At 42.2% G+C, this 20992-nt stretch overlaps 1 protein-coding gene across 1 annotated transcript; it reads left to right on the forward strand.

Moving 5' to 3' along the window:
• Positions 1 to 549: 549 nt before the first annotated feature.
• slc22a7a (solute carrier family 22 member 7a) lies at positions 550 to 15446 on the forward strand (the record flags this gene model as incomplete). Its single annotated transcript, XM_080414931.1, has 11 exons — positions 550 to 776; positions 1135 to 1300; positions 3172 to 3275; positions 4346 to 4500; positions 5622 to 5790; positions 6932 to 7055; positions 10364 to 10473; positions 11443 to 11489; positions 11644 to 11811; positions 13164 to 13272; positions 15236 to 15446. 11 exons carry the CDS (start codon positions 550 to 552, stop codon positions 15444 to 15446), a joined length of 1590 nt encoding a protein of 529 aa, XP_080271057.1.
• Positions 15447 to 20992: the final 5546 nt, after the last annotated feature.

Consider the following 20992-nt stretch of genomic DNA (forward strand, 5'->3'; position numbering starts at 1 on the left):
TTCAGCTTCAATTTTGTAGTTTTTCCCGTTTCAATTTAGTCTGCTCATTTCTTCGTGTCGTCACTTCCCATTTCACACGTTTCTCCTGTATGCTGTATGATGACTTCTCTCTCCTGATTGGATGAAATTTGTATCCCAACCTGAAAATGTATTTTCTATTTATTAAAGAGACCCCAGGTACCGAACATAGAGCTAAAACAAACATCACTCACTGCATTCATTGTGTACATTAACGGACCATAATGGAAACAAGCTCTGCAGGGCTTTTTGTGTTATCCTTTTAACTATTGACTGTACTACATGTAGGCTACTGTTGACAATCTTGTTAAACCATTTAGACCTAGGACAGATTATAAAAACGCCTTCTAAATCCTGCGCCTAAGGGTTTCCTGAAAAACATATATTTTTTAGATTGATGCTGCTATACACTGTTCATATATAATATAGCAACAACTACACTAGAGCATTGGTTCTCAATGGTCCCCCCCCCCCCACGCTTGTAGAAAGTACTCAATCAGTCAGATGTGTGTCCTGTCCTGTCTAGACGGCATGAGGTTCGAGGAGGTCCTAGACGACATCGGGGGTTTCTCCAGGTACCAGTTCCTGATCTACCACCTCCTGTGTCTGCCCCGCCTCCTTCTGCCGCTCCACTTCCTGCTCCACAACTTCATCTCCGCCACGCCTCCTCACCGCTGCTCCCTGGGGAGCCAGGAGGAGGACCATGACCTCACAGGAGGAGGAGGAGGAGGAGGAGACCCAGAGACGATGGCACTCAGGTTAGGGATGCTACTAACGATTATTTTATTTATTATTAGTAGTAGTATATTTACATTTTTATTGTAACATTTGTATTGCAATTAATTAAAAAAATGGAGAAGCTTTATTTTTTATTAAAAAAATATATATAAAAAAATATTATTTATTTTATTATTTATTCTCTGTTTATTCTCTGTGAGCTTATTCTATAATTTATTAATTTATTCTATAAGCTCACAGAGATCGCTAAATTCACTATATAAATTGAAAGAAAAAAGTGAAATTTGACCCCCTCCCCCTCCCCCAAACAGTCAATCATTTTTATTCAAATCAATTATTGTTTACACTAGATTAAATGTATTCATGTGATGCCCTCAGGATCCCTCAGGACGCCAACGGTTCCTTCAGTTCCTGCAGGCTCTACGCCACGCCCCTGACCATTGACCTCAACCACACCAACCTGTCGTCGACGGCAACGACGGTGCCGTGCACGCATGGCTGGGTTTACGACCAATCAGAGTTCACCTCCACCACCGCCTCTCAGGTAACGACCAATCAGAGTTCACCTCCACCACCACCACTCAGGTAACGACCAATCGGGAAAACAAGCCCGCAAGGACTTTCATGAACGTCCTGTTAAAAGGAAAAGGAATTATCCTAAAACATTGGGTGCAAACACGGTCTGAACCGTGTTTTCAGTCGCTTGTTTCTGTTGTTTGTTTTTTTTCACACGGGAGGGGCTGGAGCTAACCTCACTCCGTCAAATGGAAGAAGCTTGTGACACACATTTTGTTTCACAGCGTACTTGCATCTGAGACTCCGGGCGCAGAATCGATGACAGACGGAGTTTCATTTTTTCAAGCTACTAGGCAGGTGATTGGATGATCCCGCCCCTAGCAGCCGCTGATTGGTTCGTATGCGCAGTGGTTCGGGCAGCTTTACTCTGTGAGCAATCCCAGACCCTCCTTCCTGAAACCAAATGCAAATGAGATTTCCGGAGGGAGGGGGGTTTACCAGGCTAGGCTGGAGCAGCTCTGGAATCACCCACAGTGATTCTGAGAAGGAAGGGCCTTATAGATCACCGTGCCTAAAAACATGGCTCCCATCCGCTTCCATTCTATCTCCTTCTCTAAAACCCCTATAACTCCGAAACTTTTTTACGCTGGGGAAAACGACTCGTTTTGTATGCGCGATCGCTGCGCCATTGTGACCCGCGTGAAAGATGTTATCGTTCCAGGCGTTGGCCAGGACCATCGTGCAAAATGCACGCATGCTTTGTTTCACATGGATTGCACGTCGTGGAGTCTACAGCTTAAACAGCGCCGCGCAGCTCAACGGTGAGATTTCTGGCACCGAACGTAATCTGTTATTATAAAATTCTCGCACCAAATGTGTTAAATAGCAATATATTCTGTCAATCATTTCTACAGTATATGGTGTTTGTTCAGTAACGGTGTTAAATTATATTATTCCGTCAGTCATTGTTATAGAGTGTTTGTTCAGTAACAGGTCTTTCTGTCTCTCCAGCTCTTTAGCTCTTTAGAAATAAGAAAATATGGGATCAGGTCAGGATACCAATCTCATCCAATCAGGAGAGAGAACTCCTACATAGACAGGTGAAATGGGAAGTGATGAACCAAAAACAACAACATTAACAACACAATGTGGGTCTGGAGAGTGAGGGAGACCCCTGTTACTGAACAAACACTCTATTGCAATGGTCGGAATATATATTTATTTAACACTTATTTTAACAAAGGAATATTACTTACCCTACCTTTAACTATAATAACCCTGCTTATTGTATATGTATAATAGTGTGATGTATTGTAGTGATATGAATTGTCCACAGTTGTATTACTTGTTCTATAATAATCAGGGATTATGCTGGCCACAAGGAAATTTGGGACAATTCCCGAACGACCGCTCCATGCCAGGCAGACGAGGCCAGCCGTAAAAAAAAAAAAAAAAACGTAACTTAAACCTTTTCTCCACTTTTTGGATCTGGGCAAAGTAAATATAACTCTGTAATTGGCCCACTGGCTTGTCTGTCATCTGAAATGGCCCAGCCCACATTACCTCCAGTATTTTATCATTATTGTACATTTTTCATTGTATATTTTTATTATGAATTAAAAAAATGTTAATCTTTATTATAAATAAAAATATACCGCTCATTGGTTAATATTTGGGACCTCGGCGCGCGGCTGGAGGCAAAAAAAAATCCAGCAGGCTGAATTAGGGGCCCAGCACGTCCCTGATAATATTCCAGGTTATTGTATATGTATAATAGTGTGGTGTATTGTAATGATATGAACTGTCCACAGTGGTATTATAATCCAGGTTATTGTATATGTACTGTACATATATATGTATAATAGTGTGGTGTATTGTAATGATATGAATTGTTCACAGTGGGATCTAGTGTGTGACAACAAAGCAATGAACCAGTCTCTGGCCACATTCTTCTTCGTTGGTGTGACCATCGGTGCCGTGCTGTTTGGACAGCTCTCTGACAAGTAAGACTTCAACTTTCTACGCTTACTGTACATGTGATACAACTGAAAGTCTTACTGTGTGTTAATGTCCATTTTTGTAGTCTTTATACCGACACTCTAACCCCCACCCCTGAATATGAACAACCCCCTATAAATGTCTAATCCTAACCCGAATGTTTACTTTTGAGGATATTTGTCCCTCATAAGTTTAGTAATACAAGTACACATGCATGCATGAATTTACGCTCGCATGTACGCATGCATGTATGTATGTATGTGTGAATTTACGAGCACACACACAGCTGTTGTGGGAGCGTGTCAGATTTTAAATGTGCTGTGAAATGCACATTTCACCCATAATCCATCTGAACTGTACACGCACACGCAGCAGTACTAGAGGTCCTGGTAGGAGATAAAACCAACAGTACTAGAGGTCCTGGTAGGAGATAAAACCAACGGTACTAGAGGTCCTGGTAGGAGATAAAACCATCAGCACTAGAGGTCCTGGTAGGAGATAAAACCAACAGTACTAGAGGTCCTGGTAGGAGATTAAACCATCAGCACTAGAGGTCCTGGTAGGAGATAAAACCAGCAGTACTAGAGGTCCTGGTAGGAGATAAAACCAACGGTACTAGAGGTCCTGGTAGGAGATAAAACCAACAGTACTAGAGGTCCTGGTAGGAGATTAAACCATCAGCACTAGAGGTCCTGGTAGGAGATAAAACCAGCAGTACTAGAGGTCCTGGTAGGAGATTAAACCATCAGCACTAGAGGTCCTGGTAGGAGATAAAACCAGCAGTACTAGAGGTCCTGGTAGGAGATAAAACCAGCAGTACTAGAGGTCCTGGTAGGAGATAAAACCATCAGTACTAGAGGTCCTGGTAGGATATAAAACCAGCAGTACTAGAGGTCCTGGTAGGATATAAAACCAGCAGCACTGGAGGTCCTGGTAGGACAGTAAACCAGCAGAAACATGGTTGCAGAATGACACCCATATGGTGTCTCGACACGTTCAGGAAAAGTAAGTCTTTAACATGCAAATAGACAACATCACTAACTTCCACGGTGCCGCTGTCCCTGCTGTCCTCCAGGTTCGGTCGCAGGCCGCTGCTCCTGGCGTCCATCTTGTCCAGCGGTGTGCTGGGACCCATCTCTGCCTTCTCTACGTCCTACACCATGTTCGCCGTCACCAGGACGCTGTGTGGAGTGGCTCTGACCGGGCTGAGCATCAACACCATGGCACTGAGTATAACAACAACAACAATAATAATAACCGTGTGGATTAACTGTGACTGGCCTCAGCATCAACATCATAGACCATATTCACACGGCGGCCATTTTGCTATTAACACATTGACTGCCAGAGTTTATTCATAATGTACTCACCCCTGTGGCAGCAATTTGCGTGTTTTTTAATTTTTTGGTTTTGTAATTTTTCATTCAAATACATTCTCTGATTGTGATGTCAAGCACCTACGACAGTTCCACCAGTAGAGAGCAGCAAATCCAAACATGTATCACCTCGCTCGCCCCCTCCCAAACAGGCCCACGTCATATCCGGTCATTACCAGGATGTGACGTTTTCGACAATCCCTGGCCGGCTGATCGGCCTGAAAACGATGTGATACACTACGACGATGACTGTTAGTCACCCGGACCAAAGAAAATAGAAGTTGAGCTGTCCGTTCGTTTTTTATACCGTGTGAAAAACCGTGTTTTTCCTTATTCTGGCCGAAAATCACCGGAGAAAAACAATGTGACCCGGATTTTTTTTTACATCCGGCTCCGGGTGAGTGTGACGTAAGTGGAAAATGAAAGTGTTGATGAGAAATAAACAGGACCGTGCGATCACAGATTAAACAAGGAAAATTCCAAAGAACGCATCAATGCGTTCTTTGGAATCCTGGCACTCAAGCGTTGGATTTGAAAGAACGCATCGATGCGATCTTGGCACTGTATGTGTTAAGTTAATGAAATGCCACCCCATTTTTTCAACGCAAAATGCCAAAATGGCCGCCGTGTGAATATGGTCTATGTCACTGAGTATTCTGTCCATGTTGTTCTGTAATGATAGACCTTTATTGATCCTCTGGGGGATAGTCAGTCACCAGAGGCAGCACAGCAGTTAAATAAGTAAATACAGAGTAAAAGAAGCACCGTAAGTTACTTCTTAGTTTTTATTTAGTACCTTTTTTTCACTGAAGAAAACGTTTTCTTCAGTGAAAAAAGGAACTCGACAAAAAAAATCGTCATTGTCTTAGTTGACGGAATTAACACTGCCCTAATGTTATATTATTATACCACTACGACATCAGTGTAAAGTGTGTGTGTGTGTGTGTGTGTGTGTGTGCGTGTGTGTGTGTCTAGGTATAGAGTGGACAGATGTGAAGCATCGTGCCTTCATCGGGACCATCGTGACCCTGGTGTGGAGCGCTGGTAGCATGCTGCTAGCTCTGCTAGCATACTGCATCAGAGACTGGAGACATCTCATGCTGGTGGTCTCCTCTCCCTGCCTCGCTGCTGCCATCGCCTGGTGGTGAGGAGTACTGCCTTAGAGGTGCACTCGCATCCAGCCTCATGCATTTACCCAGCCTGATCTCACAGAATGTAGTATACATTGCACGGACCCAGCAATTTACGATTCTGTGCCTATCGGTACATAACTCAAACGACACAATGAACGTCGCAATGTTCGGGACGGCAACAAGTTCGCTTTAGCTCACTCGGACTCGGTGGTCCCTTACGTGGCTCCAGTTCCCTTGAGACTGCACGCCTCCGAAATGGTTTAGTCACAATGGGGGGAGATGAGAGGCGGATATGCACAGATTTTTTCCAGTTGTCTATGCACGGAATGACACCTCCGTGCAATGTATCCTAAGTCGTGTGAGATCGGGTTGATTTACCAGTGATGGACAGTGACAAAGTACATTTACTCGAGTACTGAACTTAACTACCTTTTTGACTGGGATACCAGCCCAGTCCAACATAGCTACATGTTTGAATGTGGGCGTTTCGTCAAAATGTGGGCGTTTCATGCATTACATTACAATCTGGTATCCCAGTCACAATTGTTTGATAATCAACTAAATTGTTAGTTTGATTAAGCCCTTAAACCCTTAAAGGAGTAGCTCACCCAAAACAAATCTTATTTTCTATCAATTACACACCCCATGAAGCCTCCAATTCATGGAGATGTTTTTGTTTTTGTCGCATTTCTAAGCCAATAATTTGATGACCAGCAGAGATTCCAGTAGGAGACTCAAATGCAGGTCAATTGAGTCTCCTACAAACCAGCCACCCGGTCATCGAATTATTGGCTTAGGAATGCGACAAAAACAAAAAAATCTCCATGAATTCAAGGCTTCATCGCGTGAGTAAGAAAATAAGTAATTTTTGGGGTGAACTACTCCTTTAAGCCCCGTTTTTAATACTTCATTGTACAATGGTAAATGACACAAAAATACCTTGTAGATCTGCTATTTTCTGAATTTGTTTCTTATAGATTACTCGATATCGATACTCGACTCGATATCTCAGAACCCATTAAATCAATTAGTTTGATGAACTGATGCGCTCCTATTTGAGTTTGTACATTTTAGCAGAACAATAACAGTAACAGATGAGTTAACGATAGAAACGGCACATTCATTCTATTGTGTTTTGCTCCCTGTGTTCAGGTGGACACCAGAGTCAGCCAGGTGGCTGCTGGCCAGCGGTCAGGTAGAGGAGGCCCAGAGATACCTGGTCCAGTGTGCTAAGATGAACGGCAAGGACACTACGTCTACTAAACTACACACTGAGGTTAACACACACTACATCCACTAAACTACACACTGAGGTTAACACACACTACAACTACTAAACTACACACTGAGGTTAACACACACTACAACTACTACACTACACACTGAGGTTAACACACACTACAACTACTAAACTACACACTGAGGTTAACACACACTACATCCACTAAACTACACACTCAGGTTAACACACACTACAACTACTAAACTACACACTGAGGTTAACACACACTACATCCACTAAACTACACACTGAGGTTAACACACAGTACAACTACTAAACTACACACTGAGGTTAACACACACTACATCCACTAAACTACACACTGAGGTTAACACACAGTACAACTACTAAACTACACACTGAGGTTAACACACACTACATCCACTAAACTACACACTGAGGTTAACACACACTACATCCACTAAACTACACACTGAGGTTAACACACACTACATCCACTAAACTACACACTGAGGTTAACACACACTACATCCACTAAACTACACACTGAGGTTAACACACACTACATCCACTAAACTACACACTGAGGTTAACACACACTACATCCACTAAACTACACACTGAGGTTAACACACACTACATCCACTAAACTACACACTGAGGTTAACACACACAAGTAAGACGCGCGAACGCTGGAAGCGAACGCAGCTCGAAAATATTGTGTATTTACGGACTTGTAATCCGTGTTATTTCACCGTGATGGAGAGAGAACATTGACAGTGTGTGTGTGTGTGTGTGTGTGTGTGTGTGTGTGTGTGTGTGTGTGTGTGTGTGTGTGTCAGAGCATTAAATTCCTGCACTCTGGCGCACTCGGGTGGCTGCTTACAGGCAGTGCACGCATGTGAGTCATGTCACCCAGGGGCAGGCAGGCAGGCAATGAGAGCGTGAGTCACATGGGTGCATGCAGCCAATGAGAGCTGAACACAGAGACACAGACGGAGACACACACACACACACACAACCCAGGCAGCGTAACATAGTAAGCTCCACTTGGTCGGAGGCGCCTCCTTCCGCGTTCGCAACTATAACTACTAAACTACACACTGAGGTTAACACACACTACAACTACTAAACTACACACTGAGGTACACACACTACATCCACTAAACTACACACTGAGGTTAACACACACTACAACTACTAAACTACACACTGAGGTTAACACACACTACAACTACTACACTACACACTGAGGTTAACACACACTACAACTACTAAACTACACACTGAGGTTAACACACACTACATCCACTAAACTACACACTGAGGTTAACACACACTACATCTACTAAACTACACACTGAGGTTAACACACACTACAACTACTAAACTACACACTGAGGTTAACACACAGTACAACTACTAAACTACACACTGAGGTACACACACTACAACTACTAAACTACACACTGAGGTTAACACACATACTAAACTACACACTGAGGTTAACACACACTACAACTACTAAACTACACACTGAGGTACACACACTACATCCACTAAACTACACACTGAGGTTAACACACACTACAACTACTAAACTACACACTGAGGTACACACACTACATCCACTAAACTACACACTGAGGTTAACACACACTACAACTACTAAACTACACACTGAGGTTAACACACACTACAACTACTAAACTACACACTGAGGTACACACACTACAACTACTAAACTACACACTGAGGTACAGACACTACAACTACTAAACTACACACTGAGGTACACACACTACAACTACTAAACTACACACTGAGGTACACACACTACAACTACTAAACTACACACTGAGGTACACACACTACAACTACTAAACTACACACTGAGGTACACACACTACAACTACTAAACTACACACTGAGGTTAAGGTTGGGACATTATTAGCCTGGGACCAGACGAATCTGCCAGTGCAAAAAAAAATAATCACACCCAGTGTGAAGTGGGCGGTGTCTTGCTAGCTAATCACAATACTGAACCTTTTCTGATATATCCTTTGATCTGAAAGGGCCAGTTCTAGGAAGACTTTCTATTTTCTTCTCAATATCGGTTTTCCCTTTTCTCATTTCAGCCATAGTGATCTTTGAGTTCTTCTTTACTGTTCTCACGAAATGGACAGCATCTAAGTTAAATATACTAGTGTCACATCAAAGTGGTTTTAGATTAGATCACTAGCCAATCACAGCATGTGGAATTGGAGCACTATGTCACTGTTGTTATTTAACTCTGTGGTCACAGTGGTCATCACAGTGATGGAAGAAGTGATGGAAGAAACCATAACTTAAAAAAAAAAAAAAATTAAGTTATGGTTTCTTATATAGGGCTATGCACATGTGTCATGTGACACTGGCCAATCACAGTCCTGACTAGACTGTGATTGGCCAATCACGGTGCAGGGTTAGGCGGGGTACATTTTTGGCCAATCACAGCGCAGGATTTGGTGTGCAAATATCCAAACTTCACATATAGGGGCGGTTTCACCGCCCAAAAATTGCCCTCTGCGATCTGGGTCTGGCACCGCTCCATTGTGAAATTTGCGTCCAGAGCCATTGTTTTGATCTTGGAAAAAAAAAAAGGTCCTCATAGAAGCACCAGACTCATATCCACTCAGTGATATAGTCTGGCTATGCCAGGCTAGGACATTACCACGTTTAATCAGACTATTGATTGTTGAGATACTGACCTACCGAGTAGGTGTTTTGTATAAAGTATGGTGTTGGACCGCGTCGGAGGCGGGCCGTCTCAAGCGAGCTGAAGCCACGAGAGGCACCACCGGGCGAGCTAAAGCGAGCGAGTTGCCGTGACGAACGTTGCGACGTTCGCTTGAGCCTACTCAGCGCATCGTTAGTAGGTTTTAGGGGGCGGCCACAGCCGAATGGGTAGAGAGGCCGTCTGGGAACCCATAACTGTATTAATGGCACTCACTGCTCCTAGGATGGGTTATATGTATTGATCACCCACTACTCCTAATAGTTAGTATGGGTTACATTTAGGGGACAAATATTAAGTACAAATGTACAGTGTAGACCATGTTAATTAGTTATGGTAGTGATGTATGCAGTTACATTGCTATCCACAGAGTAGCATGTCTCTCCCTCCCTCTCTCTCTCTCTCTCTCTCCCTCAATGAATGTGAAAATGAAAGACAATGCATTTCATTGTCTTTCAAATTCATCGTCTACCATAACATGATAATAAGGTTTCTGCCCGACAGCGATGATATAACACAATTAACATAGTTATGTTGGCTGACATAAAGTGTGTGTGTGCTGCAGACGCTGAGTAAAGTGACAGTATCAGAAGTGGCCAGTAGGAGTCACTGTTACCTGGACCTCCTGAAGACCCCCAGGATGAGGAGCATCACTCTCCTTTCAGGAGCATTCTGGTATCCATGGAGATGAACTCTGACCTTTTAACCAAAGTACACACACACACACACACACACACACACACACACACACACACATGAAGCAGCTGTGTGTGTGTGTGTGTGTGTGTGTGTGTGTGTGTGTGTGTGTGTGTGTGTGTGTGTGTGTGTGTGTGTGTGTGTGTGTGTGTGTGTGTGTGTGTGTGTGTGTGTGTGTGTGTGTGCGCGTGCGTGTGTGTGTAATTGAAACAGGGAATGAACAAGCTTACCTATATGGTTGTACGGTGTTCAGGTGGTGCAGTGGTAAAGTACCGGACTCTCTCTTTTCCTGGTGTTTCGCCCAGGCGGGCGTGGTTTTGAGGTTATAGGCATAGTTTCTGTGAGGTTAGGGTTAAGGTTAAAGGGATAGTTCACCCCCAAAATGACTTTTTTCCTATGTATTAGTCACCCCATGGAGACTTGAATTCATGGATATTCTTTTGTTTTTGTCGCATTCCTAAGCCAACGATTTGATGACAAAGAGTCTCCTTTGTGTCTCCTACCGGAACCGCTGCCTACCGGTCCGCTGGTCATCAAATTATTGCATAAGGAATGCCACAAAAACAAAAGAAATGTCCATGAATTCAAGTCTCCACGGGGTGACTAATGCATAGAAAAATAATAATTTATTTTGGGTGAACTATCCCTTTAAGGTTAGGCATAGACAGTGTTTGTGAGGTTAGGGTTAAGGGGGAGAAAAGAAAGAATAAAAAACAAACAAACATGAGGTTTAGAGTTAGACCGGTGCATGAGTATAGCAGCTGTTCATGATATAGACATTAAGGTGCAAGAAAAGTATCAGTGTGTTGAGTTTAACATGCAAAAAACTAAAACACAAAACAGTAACGTGTGTGTGTGGTGTGTGTGTGTGTGTGTGTGTGTGTGTGTGTGTGTGTGTGTGTGTGTGTGTGTGTGTGTGTGTGTGTGTGTGTGTGTGTGTGTGTTCAGGTTTGCGGTGGCCTTCATCTACTACGGCATCAGTCTGAACATCACAGGTATGTAAAAGTAGACTACAATTTCATTGTGTTTTTTCAGTTATTTCATTGTGGTAATCTTATGTATTTTTTGGACCAATATGTTCTCTCACACACACACACACACACAGACGTGATTTGTATATTTTAATTTACTTCCTCCATTCACACACAGGGTTCGGAGTGAACATGTACCTGACCCAGTTCGTCTACGGACTCATAGAAATTCCCGCCAAGGTGGGAACCTTCTTCCTCTTGGAGCGGATTGGCCGGAGGAACGTCCAGGCGTGGTCGCTCATCATCACCGGAGCTCTGATTGGTCTAAACACGGTCATAACCACAGGTAGGGCTGGCACTCTGTGTAACCGAACAGCAGCTTCACACTTGCCCTATTGCACGGAAGGGACAAACGTGGCATCTTTCCATGGGGGCAGTGTTTTGTTTGTTTATTATCACTTACAAGAACATTTAAAAATGATACACAAAGATTCGGTAGAAATGTGAAGGAGAATGCCTAAAAACCCTCCAGGGGCTTGAGAAGTGGCATTCTCCGGGAATATTTGTACATTCATAGGATAAAATTAACATCAATGTGGAATATACACATCCATTACAGTTTAAACACTAATAGACATGTCATACAGATGAAGAAACAGAACGGAAAAGACCAAAATGGACACTGTTTCAAAAAAAGAAAGAATCAGCAAAAACATATTACAACAATAAAAGTCAAGGGAACCAAAACATAAACCTCTAGGGAAAATGTTATTATATTATATTAGGCAGACCATATGGAAAGTATTTGGTTGTTAAGAGAAGCGATTTTAGAAACTTCTTAAATTGGTGAGAAGACAACTTCCATAGATGTAATGGCAGAGAATTCCATATTTTTGACCCTCTGAAGCCTATATTAAACTGGGTTTGAGAGGTACGGGCCAGTGGACCCGGAGCAGTGTTGCTGCTTGGAGCATCAACACTAACTCAACAAAATTGCAGAACACATGCTCAGGTGCCAGTCACACACAGGGGCGGACTGGCCATTTTGCATACCGGGCATATGCCCGGTGGGCCGCTGGGCCAGTGGGCCGGTGTGACCCCCCCCCGCACCCCCCCCGCCAGTCCGCCCCTGGTCACACACCTGTGACAAGGGCCGGCCTTACTGATATGGGGGCCTGTTTCAAGAGCTAATATGGGGCCCCCAAGCCTGATTTATACTTTGTCGTGATGGTGTTGCACGCCAAAAACCAACCTGTTGTCACTCCCAAGGCGTGACATTTTGCCGCTCTGTCACTAGCTAAGTTTTGACATGACGGACGCCCTGAAAGTCAAGTTTTGACCGGACACAATGGCGACTTCGCATTTTGACAAAGCTATGCCTAAGCCTAATCTAAAAAAAATAAGCCTAAACATAACCTTAATCCTAACCGCACAAAAACTATGTGGAGAGAGAAAAAGAAAAGTCGTACCCACGGTGGAATTCCTCAAACTCTGCTACCAGGTTAGCCACGAGGCAGCTGGCCAAACCCTCGATTCGTATATCGTATTTTCCACTGATAATAAGAGAACACACAGTAACCATCAGATCGTTACTGTGATGAACTGTTGTTACTTCAGAGATAATCAGAATACTGAACGAGCAGAGCGTCCATCGAGTGCCTTATTATGATGTTTTATGTGTTTCTTCTTTCCCTTCAGAACAGGCTGTGCTTCGTACCTGTGTGGCTGTGGTGGGGAAAGGCTTCTCTGAGGCTGCCTTCACCACTGCTTTCCTCTACACCGCAGAGCTCTACCCTACTGTTCTAAGGTTAGTTTCCCTCTACACCGCAGAACTCTACCCATCTGTTCTAAGGTTAGTTTCCCTCTACACCCCAGAACTTCTTAAAATGTCTTCTAAATCCTAACCTTCCTATCCTTAGATAACGCCCCCCCCCTCCCAATATCCTAGTAATGTTTTCTCAAATACTAAATGCAACAGAATTTCAGTCTACTTCCGGGATAAGGTCATAACAATCAGATCAAATATAACTCATAGGTCACTAAACACTGCTGAACTTACTCCTGCATACTGTGAATGCACTTTAGACCACTTTACTTCAGTGGATCTTGAAATGATCAGTAAAGTGGTGACAGGATTAAAATCCTCCACCTGCTCCCTCGACTCTATCCCTACCACCTTTTTTAAAACTGTTATTAACTGCGTATCCGGAGAGCTATTAGATTTGGTCAATCATTCCTTGCTCACATATTCCCGAAATCACTCAAAACTGCCATAGTCAAACCAATCTTTAAGAAGAGTAACCTGGATTGTCTGCTCCTCAGCAATTATCGGCCCATATCAAATCTTCCCTTCTTAAGTAAGATTTTAGAGAAACTGTTTTTTAATCGACTACACAAATTCCTAAGTAACAACAAATGTGCTTGAGTTATTTCTGTCTGGTTTTAGAGCGAACCATAGCACAGAGACGGCTCTTAGTCAAGGTTGTAAACGACCTTAGAATGAACTCCGACGCCAAAAACCTGTCTGTCCTTGTTCTTCTCGACCTTAGCTCAGCGTTCGATACGATCGACCACAACATCCTCTCGGTCAGACTTGAGAACCGGGTTCTGCACGGTTCTCAAGTGGTTCAGATCCTATCTAACAGGACGAGATGTCTTTGTGGTATTGGGTGACCATGCTTCTGAAAAGGTCGAGATGACATGTGGTGTTCCCCAAGGTCCCATTCTAGGCCCTATGGTTTTTAATCTCTACATGCTGTCACTAGCAGGGGTCATCACATGGACATTTTGGTCAAAATACAATTTTTGCCATGGACATACAAAATGAGTGGACAACAATATTACCAGAAACACATAAAGAGCTAGCCCTGAATGAACATAATTATGACAGGTCTGTAACTCTGAGAGTGTACACATTGAACCAAATGGACCCTTACAGGTCTGTAACTCTGAGAGTGTACACATGGAACCAAATGGACCCTTACAGGTCTGTAACTCTGAGAGTGTACACATTGAACCAAATGGACCCTTACAGGTCTGTAACTCTGAGAGTGTACACATGGAACCAAATGGACCCTTACAGGTCTGTAACTCTGAGAGTGTACACATGGAACCAAATGGACCCTTACAGGTCTGTAACTCTGAGAGTGTACACATGGAACCAAATGGGCCCTTACAGGTCTGTAACTCTGAGAGTGTACACATGGAACCAAATGGACCCTTACAGGTCTGTAACTCTGAGAGTGTACAAATGGAACCAAATGGACCCTTACAGGTCTGTAACTCTGAGAGTGTACAAATGGAACCAAATGGACCCTTACAGGTCTGTAACTCTGAGAGTGTACAAATGGAACCAAATGGACCCGTACAGGTCTGTAACTCTGAGCGTGTTGTAAACTCTCAGAGTTATGGTCCTTGCAAATAAAAAATTTGAGAACCACTAGTAGGACTCCTAATGTGCCATAGTGTTATAGTAAATCAGAGTCATACATATTCTAAAGAAAACCTGGAGACTTGACATTCAGTAGTTAGGTCTTATGATCAAAATAAGGACATTATAATGATGTGTAAATAAAAAAATTGCCACGGACAAGACCAAGTCTTTGCCACGGACACGTTTTTCCGTGTATACGGACATATTGATGACCCCTGGTCACTAGACAAAATTGATTTCCATAAACCTTGTTGTGTGTGTGTGTGTGTGTGTGTGTGTGTGTGTGTGTGTGTGTGTGTGTGTGTGTGTGTGTGTGTGTGTGTGTGTGTGTGTGCAGACAGTGTGGTTTAGGGTTCACCTCCTTCGCCGGTCGTCTCGGGGGGTCCCTGGCTCCTATGGTCATGCTGCTGGCAGACGTGTGGGGGTCCCTGCCTGCGCTCATCTTCTCCGTCACGGGGGTCCTGAGTGGAGCTCTGGTCTTCCTGCTGCCGGAGACCCTCAACGTCGGACTACCAGAAAACATCTTGGACATCGAGGAAGGAAGGTAATATAGTGTATTATTCATGTCATGTGCCATGCATGTAAACGTGCAATGCAAATATAGATTAACACTTCACTTAAAGGCCGGGTCTATATAATGCATTATAATTGCATTCATAATGCATTATAATGCACACACTTATAAGGGTTCATAACAATCACTTCATAAATCTGTATGACAACTTATAACAAGGTTTATTATAAGTGCTGGTCATAATACAAGCTCAGCGGAACTTAGTCAGTTATAAGCGGTGTATTTATACATAAAGACACTTTATAACTGACATATGGTTACTGTAGATCTGCTATTCACACACACACACACACACACACACACACACACACACACACACACACACACACACACACACACACACACACACACACACACACACACACACACACACACACACACACACACACACACACACACACACACACACACACACACACACACACACACACTCTCTCTCTTTTGGGGGACAATGTCAATACAACAATGCATACAGCAAAATGGGTGTATTTTTAAAAGCAATTACTCCAGTACTATTAACTAAATTACAAATTTGATAGAGCAACTTTCACTTGTAATTGAGTAATATTTGACCAGAAGTATCTATACTTTGACTAAAGTACTGGGAGTACTGTTGAGTACTCAGTCTTTCCACCACAGGGACTGGGACTGGGTCAAATCATTATTAATAGTTGTCTTCTCAGTGAGTTTGTTTTGTCCCCACATAGGGAACAACTGGACAAACATAGTTACTGCAACTTCCATGCTGCGTGCAGCAAGCATACAATACAAATGATATCTATGCTATAAAAGGCAAGAAAGAGTGACAAACATTACATTGTATTAAAGTAGCCCAACACTGTGTTCCATAAATAGCGCACAAAGCTTTGTCAATGTATTAAACAGGAAGGTTTAGTCATCCACAAGATAAATGAAAAAGTGAAGTTATCTTTAAGCCCATTGTTTGTGCCATACACACCTTCACCACCATGTGTGTCTGGTTGCAACTAGAACATTTTATAATTTTATGACAGAACCAGTCATCTCAGTCTGTGGTGTGTGATGATTCTGTCTGACTGTACTGGTTTTCTAACACACTGTATGCCTGGCTGTAGAGTGACATCTACAGGCCACACTACAAGCAGGAGATGTTTTCAGAACTAACCGTCCTACAGACTATGTAATTCGTCTTATAGAATGTTGTACATTTTAATGTGTTCTTGTGTTCTCAGACACACACATCACGACTCCTCTGATGAAGACATGAAGGTTGAGATGAAGGAGAGACAATCCACACAACCTCCTCAACAAGACACACAACCTCCTCAACAAGACACACAACCTCCTCAACAAGACACAAAACCTCCTCAACAAGACACCCAATGAACCAACAAGACACAGAATGAACCATAACACATATAACTTAAGACACCAAATGAATCATAACACCTATAAGACACTGAATTAACCCATAAGACCAACAAGACACTAATTGATCCGTAACACCCATTAAGATAAACAAGACACAGAATGAACCATACCACCTAAAACATCAGCAAGACACAAATTGAACATAACACCCATAAGATCAACAAGACACTATTTGAACATCAAGACACTAAATCAGTGTTTCCCTCACCTAATGTCCAGGACCCCCGGGGTTTTGAAAGAAATAGAAATATGTTCTAAATGTTTCAAAAAGTTTAAAAAAACTGCAGAAATAGCCGATCCACAAGCTTACATCTACAAGCTTGTAGATCGTCTATTTTTGCTATTCGTAGTATGAGAAGCACACACACACACACACACACACATACAAGCACGCACGCACGTGTAGGGGGCCTCAGCTTTTGTCAGATGTAAGGGGGGCTTCCAAGGAAAACAGGTTGGGAACACTGCACTTAATGAAGCGTAACACCTAATGATTACAATATGAACTAGAAAATGTGCTCCTCGGAGCACAGGTCTCCGCCAGTACTGTTCCTGATTAATCCTGTCTTACCTATTTATATTACATATTGTCACGTGTCACTTGACCAATGTTAGCTTGGCTGATGGAAGCTCACTTCAAAAAATATAAATGATTTTTTTGAAGTGACACACCTATTTATAGGTTTCTATGTCATCATGCGTCTCGCTAGCCAATCAGAGCATTGGTGACAACAATATTGTCACGTGTCACGCGAAGCTTGACCAATGTTAGCTTGGCTGAGACGGGGGGACACACGGAAGGACAAGAACGAAAACATACTCTCCACCTCTGGCGGAGACAATAATGTAACAGTATCTATATGAATGTGTTGTTGTGTATGGACCCCAGCAGTGTTCATTTTGTCCACTAATACTATGACGAAAAATGTTCGTCAGCTGCCTTTTTTCACTGACTAGAACGGAATAAAAACTAAATACAAACTAAGCTGTGATGACTAAAACTATGACTAAGTACTGTATACTGACCAGACTAAAGTGTTAGGGAGGACTATAGTGGACAAGTAGCCTCGGAAACCCAGGCTTTTTTTTTTGTTACAAAAGAAAAAAAGCCTGGGGGAGCGATGCAGGAACGATGGTCTTGGACCTTGTTATCTCCTAACCAATCAGAGTGCAGAGGGGCGTCGCTCTAAATTTGGTGACGTCAGCGTGCTCCGTGCACAGGCCGAGGGGGGGAGGGGAGGGGAGGCGGGGACATAGATTGGTGAAGCAATAGGAAGCCACGCACAAATCCAGGCGTCTGTGTTTGGGTCCGCCCTTCAAGACCATGGATTGAGCTCGTAGCCTCAGGCTAGTGGACAAGAGATCCAGTAGAACTAAGACAAGTCCTTTTATGCTTCTGAAAATAGCCGATCTACAAACTCACAACGTGTCGCATTGGCAATTTTTGTTTAAATTCGGCATTATGACACCATCAAGGCCTGTCGACATAAACTTTAGTCGACTAAATCAACTGTAAATTTCATCTACTAAAATCATATATGATATGTCAACTAAAATTAAACTAAAACATTTCAGATGACTAAAACGTGACTAAAAATGTAATAATTTTTATTAAAAAGACTATGACTAAAACTAAATGAAAGTTTGCTGTCAAAATGAACACTGGACCCCAGGAAGTGCCCACGGCAGTGAAAGCCAACAGGGATCCCAATAAAGAATAAAGAACGTCTGATTTCTATCTACGAGCTCGTCCTGCATTTAATGAATATGGATTCAATTGGACCTGGGACAACATTAAACCATGTTGTTGGAAAGCAGGTTTACTCAGGTAAATGGCTGCAGTGGTCACCAATATCTCCTATAGCCACAAGCAATGCTATCTGTATCTAAGTTGCAATACCCTCCATTGACAGACCAGTCATGCAACATTAAAGTCTTATCTGATTGTATTAAACAGCGATAAAATAAACAATATTATATTATTGCACAAAGTCCGGAATTCAAAATTTACTTGAACAAAATGCACTTAAAGTACCAAAAGTAGAAAGTACTCATTATGCAGAATGTCCCATTTCACACGTTTTCAAATGTATAAAAAATCCTCCCAACCTTTAATAGCAGATCTAAAATAGCAGATTTACAAGCTCACAATGCGTGGCATCGCGATGCATTGTGAGCTTGTAGATCAGCTATTTTCAAATGGCCGAAATGTATATAGGGCTGAAGTGGGTAATATATGTTTTGTAATAATAATCTAAATCTACACAAATTAGTAACTAAAGTTTTCAAATAATTGTAGTTAAGGAAAAGTATAATATTGTATAAAAGTAAAAGTACTGAAAATTGGAAATACTCCAGTAAAGTCAAAATACCTAAACATTTTACTTAAGTACAGTACTTGAGTAAATGTACTTTACTTTACACCACTGACAGAAAGCGTCTCATAACAACAGTGGGTTTTTATAAAACAAAGACTGACAGAGACAAAGAGGATAACATCCATATAGATGCAATATTGTTGAGTTTATCCTTGTTTAATCAGAGAGGCCTTTTCTGTTATGTCAATGGAGGGCGTTGCAACTTAGATGCAGATAGCATAGATCATTGGTTCTCAAAGTGGGGTCCGGGGACCCCCAGTGGTCCTTGGGGGGGTTCCAGGGGGTCCCCAGCAAAAGTAGTTAACATAGCATCACAATCATCTTAACCACTTTATACATTTTTACAGTGGCCATTCAAACATAGCAGATCTACAAGCTCACAGCACTGCAAGCTTGTACATCTGCTATTTTTGAAAATATTTGAAAAATATCTGAAAATGTTTGGAACATTTTGAATGATTTGTTGAATGTTTTAACACAAATCTCCTCCTCTGGGAGTCCCTGGCACAAAAAAAAAACTTTTCAGATGGGGGTCCGCGGCCAAACATATATTAATATTTGGGGGTCCTTGTCACAAAAAAGTTTGAGAACCACTGGCATAGATAGCATCTAAGTTGCTTGCGGTTAAATAACTCCTATACATGGTTATGTCTATTAAAGCACAGAGACCAGAGTGTCAGTTCATATAACGGGTTTATTTACTGTAACTCCATGCAGACAAAATGTTGAAATGATCATTTAACTATGGGACAAGAAAAAACCCAATAACAATCAAACACAAAGGCATAAACAAACTTAGGCATACATATTTCTCAACTCAACAAACACTGAAGAAAGTAAACAGAACTTCAATTAAACAGAACACAACTTACTCAGTAATGCTCATCAGATATGAAGACAAAAAACAATGGAGTTTTCTTTTGTCTTCAAACACAACCTCCTCACCACAGACAAATGGGTAGGACACCTCTTCCTGGACCTATATCTAGGCCAGGTGTGTCCTGTAACCACACCCACCAATAAGACTCTCCCTCTATTGGCAGTGGTGGAAGAAGTACCCAAATGTATACTTAAGTAAAAGTATCAATACTGCAAGTTCTCTGTTACAAGTAAAAGTCCGGAATTCTAAATGTACCAAAAGTACCAAAAGTAAAAGTACTAAAATGTTTGAAAATAGCAGATCTACAAGCTCACAACGCGTTGCGGTGCGACGCGTTGTGAGCTTGTAGATCGGCTATTTTCAAATAGCCTATGTATAAAATAGGGCTAAAGTGGTTAATGTATGTTTTATAATGTAATAATTTATATTGCAAAGTAACTAGTAACTAAAGTTTTCAAATAATTGTAGTGGAGTAAAAGTACAATATTTGCCTCTGAGATGTAGTGGAGTAGAAGTAAAAGTACTGAAAATTGGAAATACTCCAGTAAAGTAAAAACACCTCAAAATTGTACTTAAGTACATTACTTGAGTAAATGTACATAGTTACTTTACACCACTGGTAGGCAGTGCATCATGATAGTGTGTGTAGTTTCATTGGATGCTGAAGACAGTGCATCATGGGTATTGTAGGCAGTGCATCATGATAGTGTGTGTAGTTTCATTGGATGCTGAAGGCAGTGCATCATGGGTGTTGTAGGCAGTGCATCATGATAGTGTGTGTAGTTTCATTGGATGCTGAAGGCAGTGCATCATGGGTGTTGTAGGCAGTGCATCATGATAGTGTGTGTAGTT

Source organism: Gymnoscopelus braueri (assembly GCF_963280865.1).
Source record: "Gymnoscopelus braueri genome assembly, chromosome: 2".
Lineage (NCBI taxonomy): Eukaryota > Metazoa > Chordata > Actinopteri > Myctophiformes > Myctophidae > Gymnoscopelus > Gymnoscopelus braueri.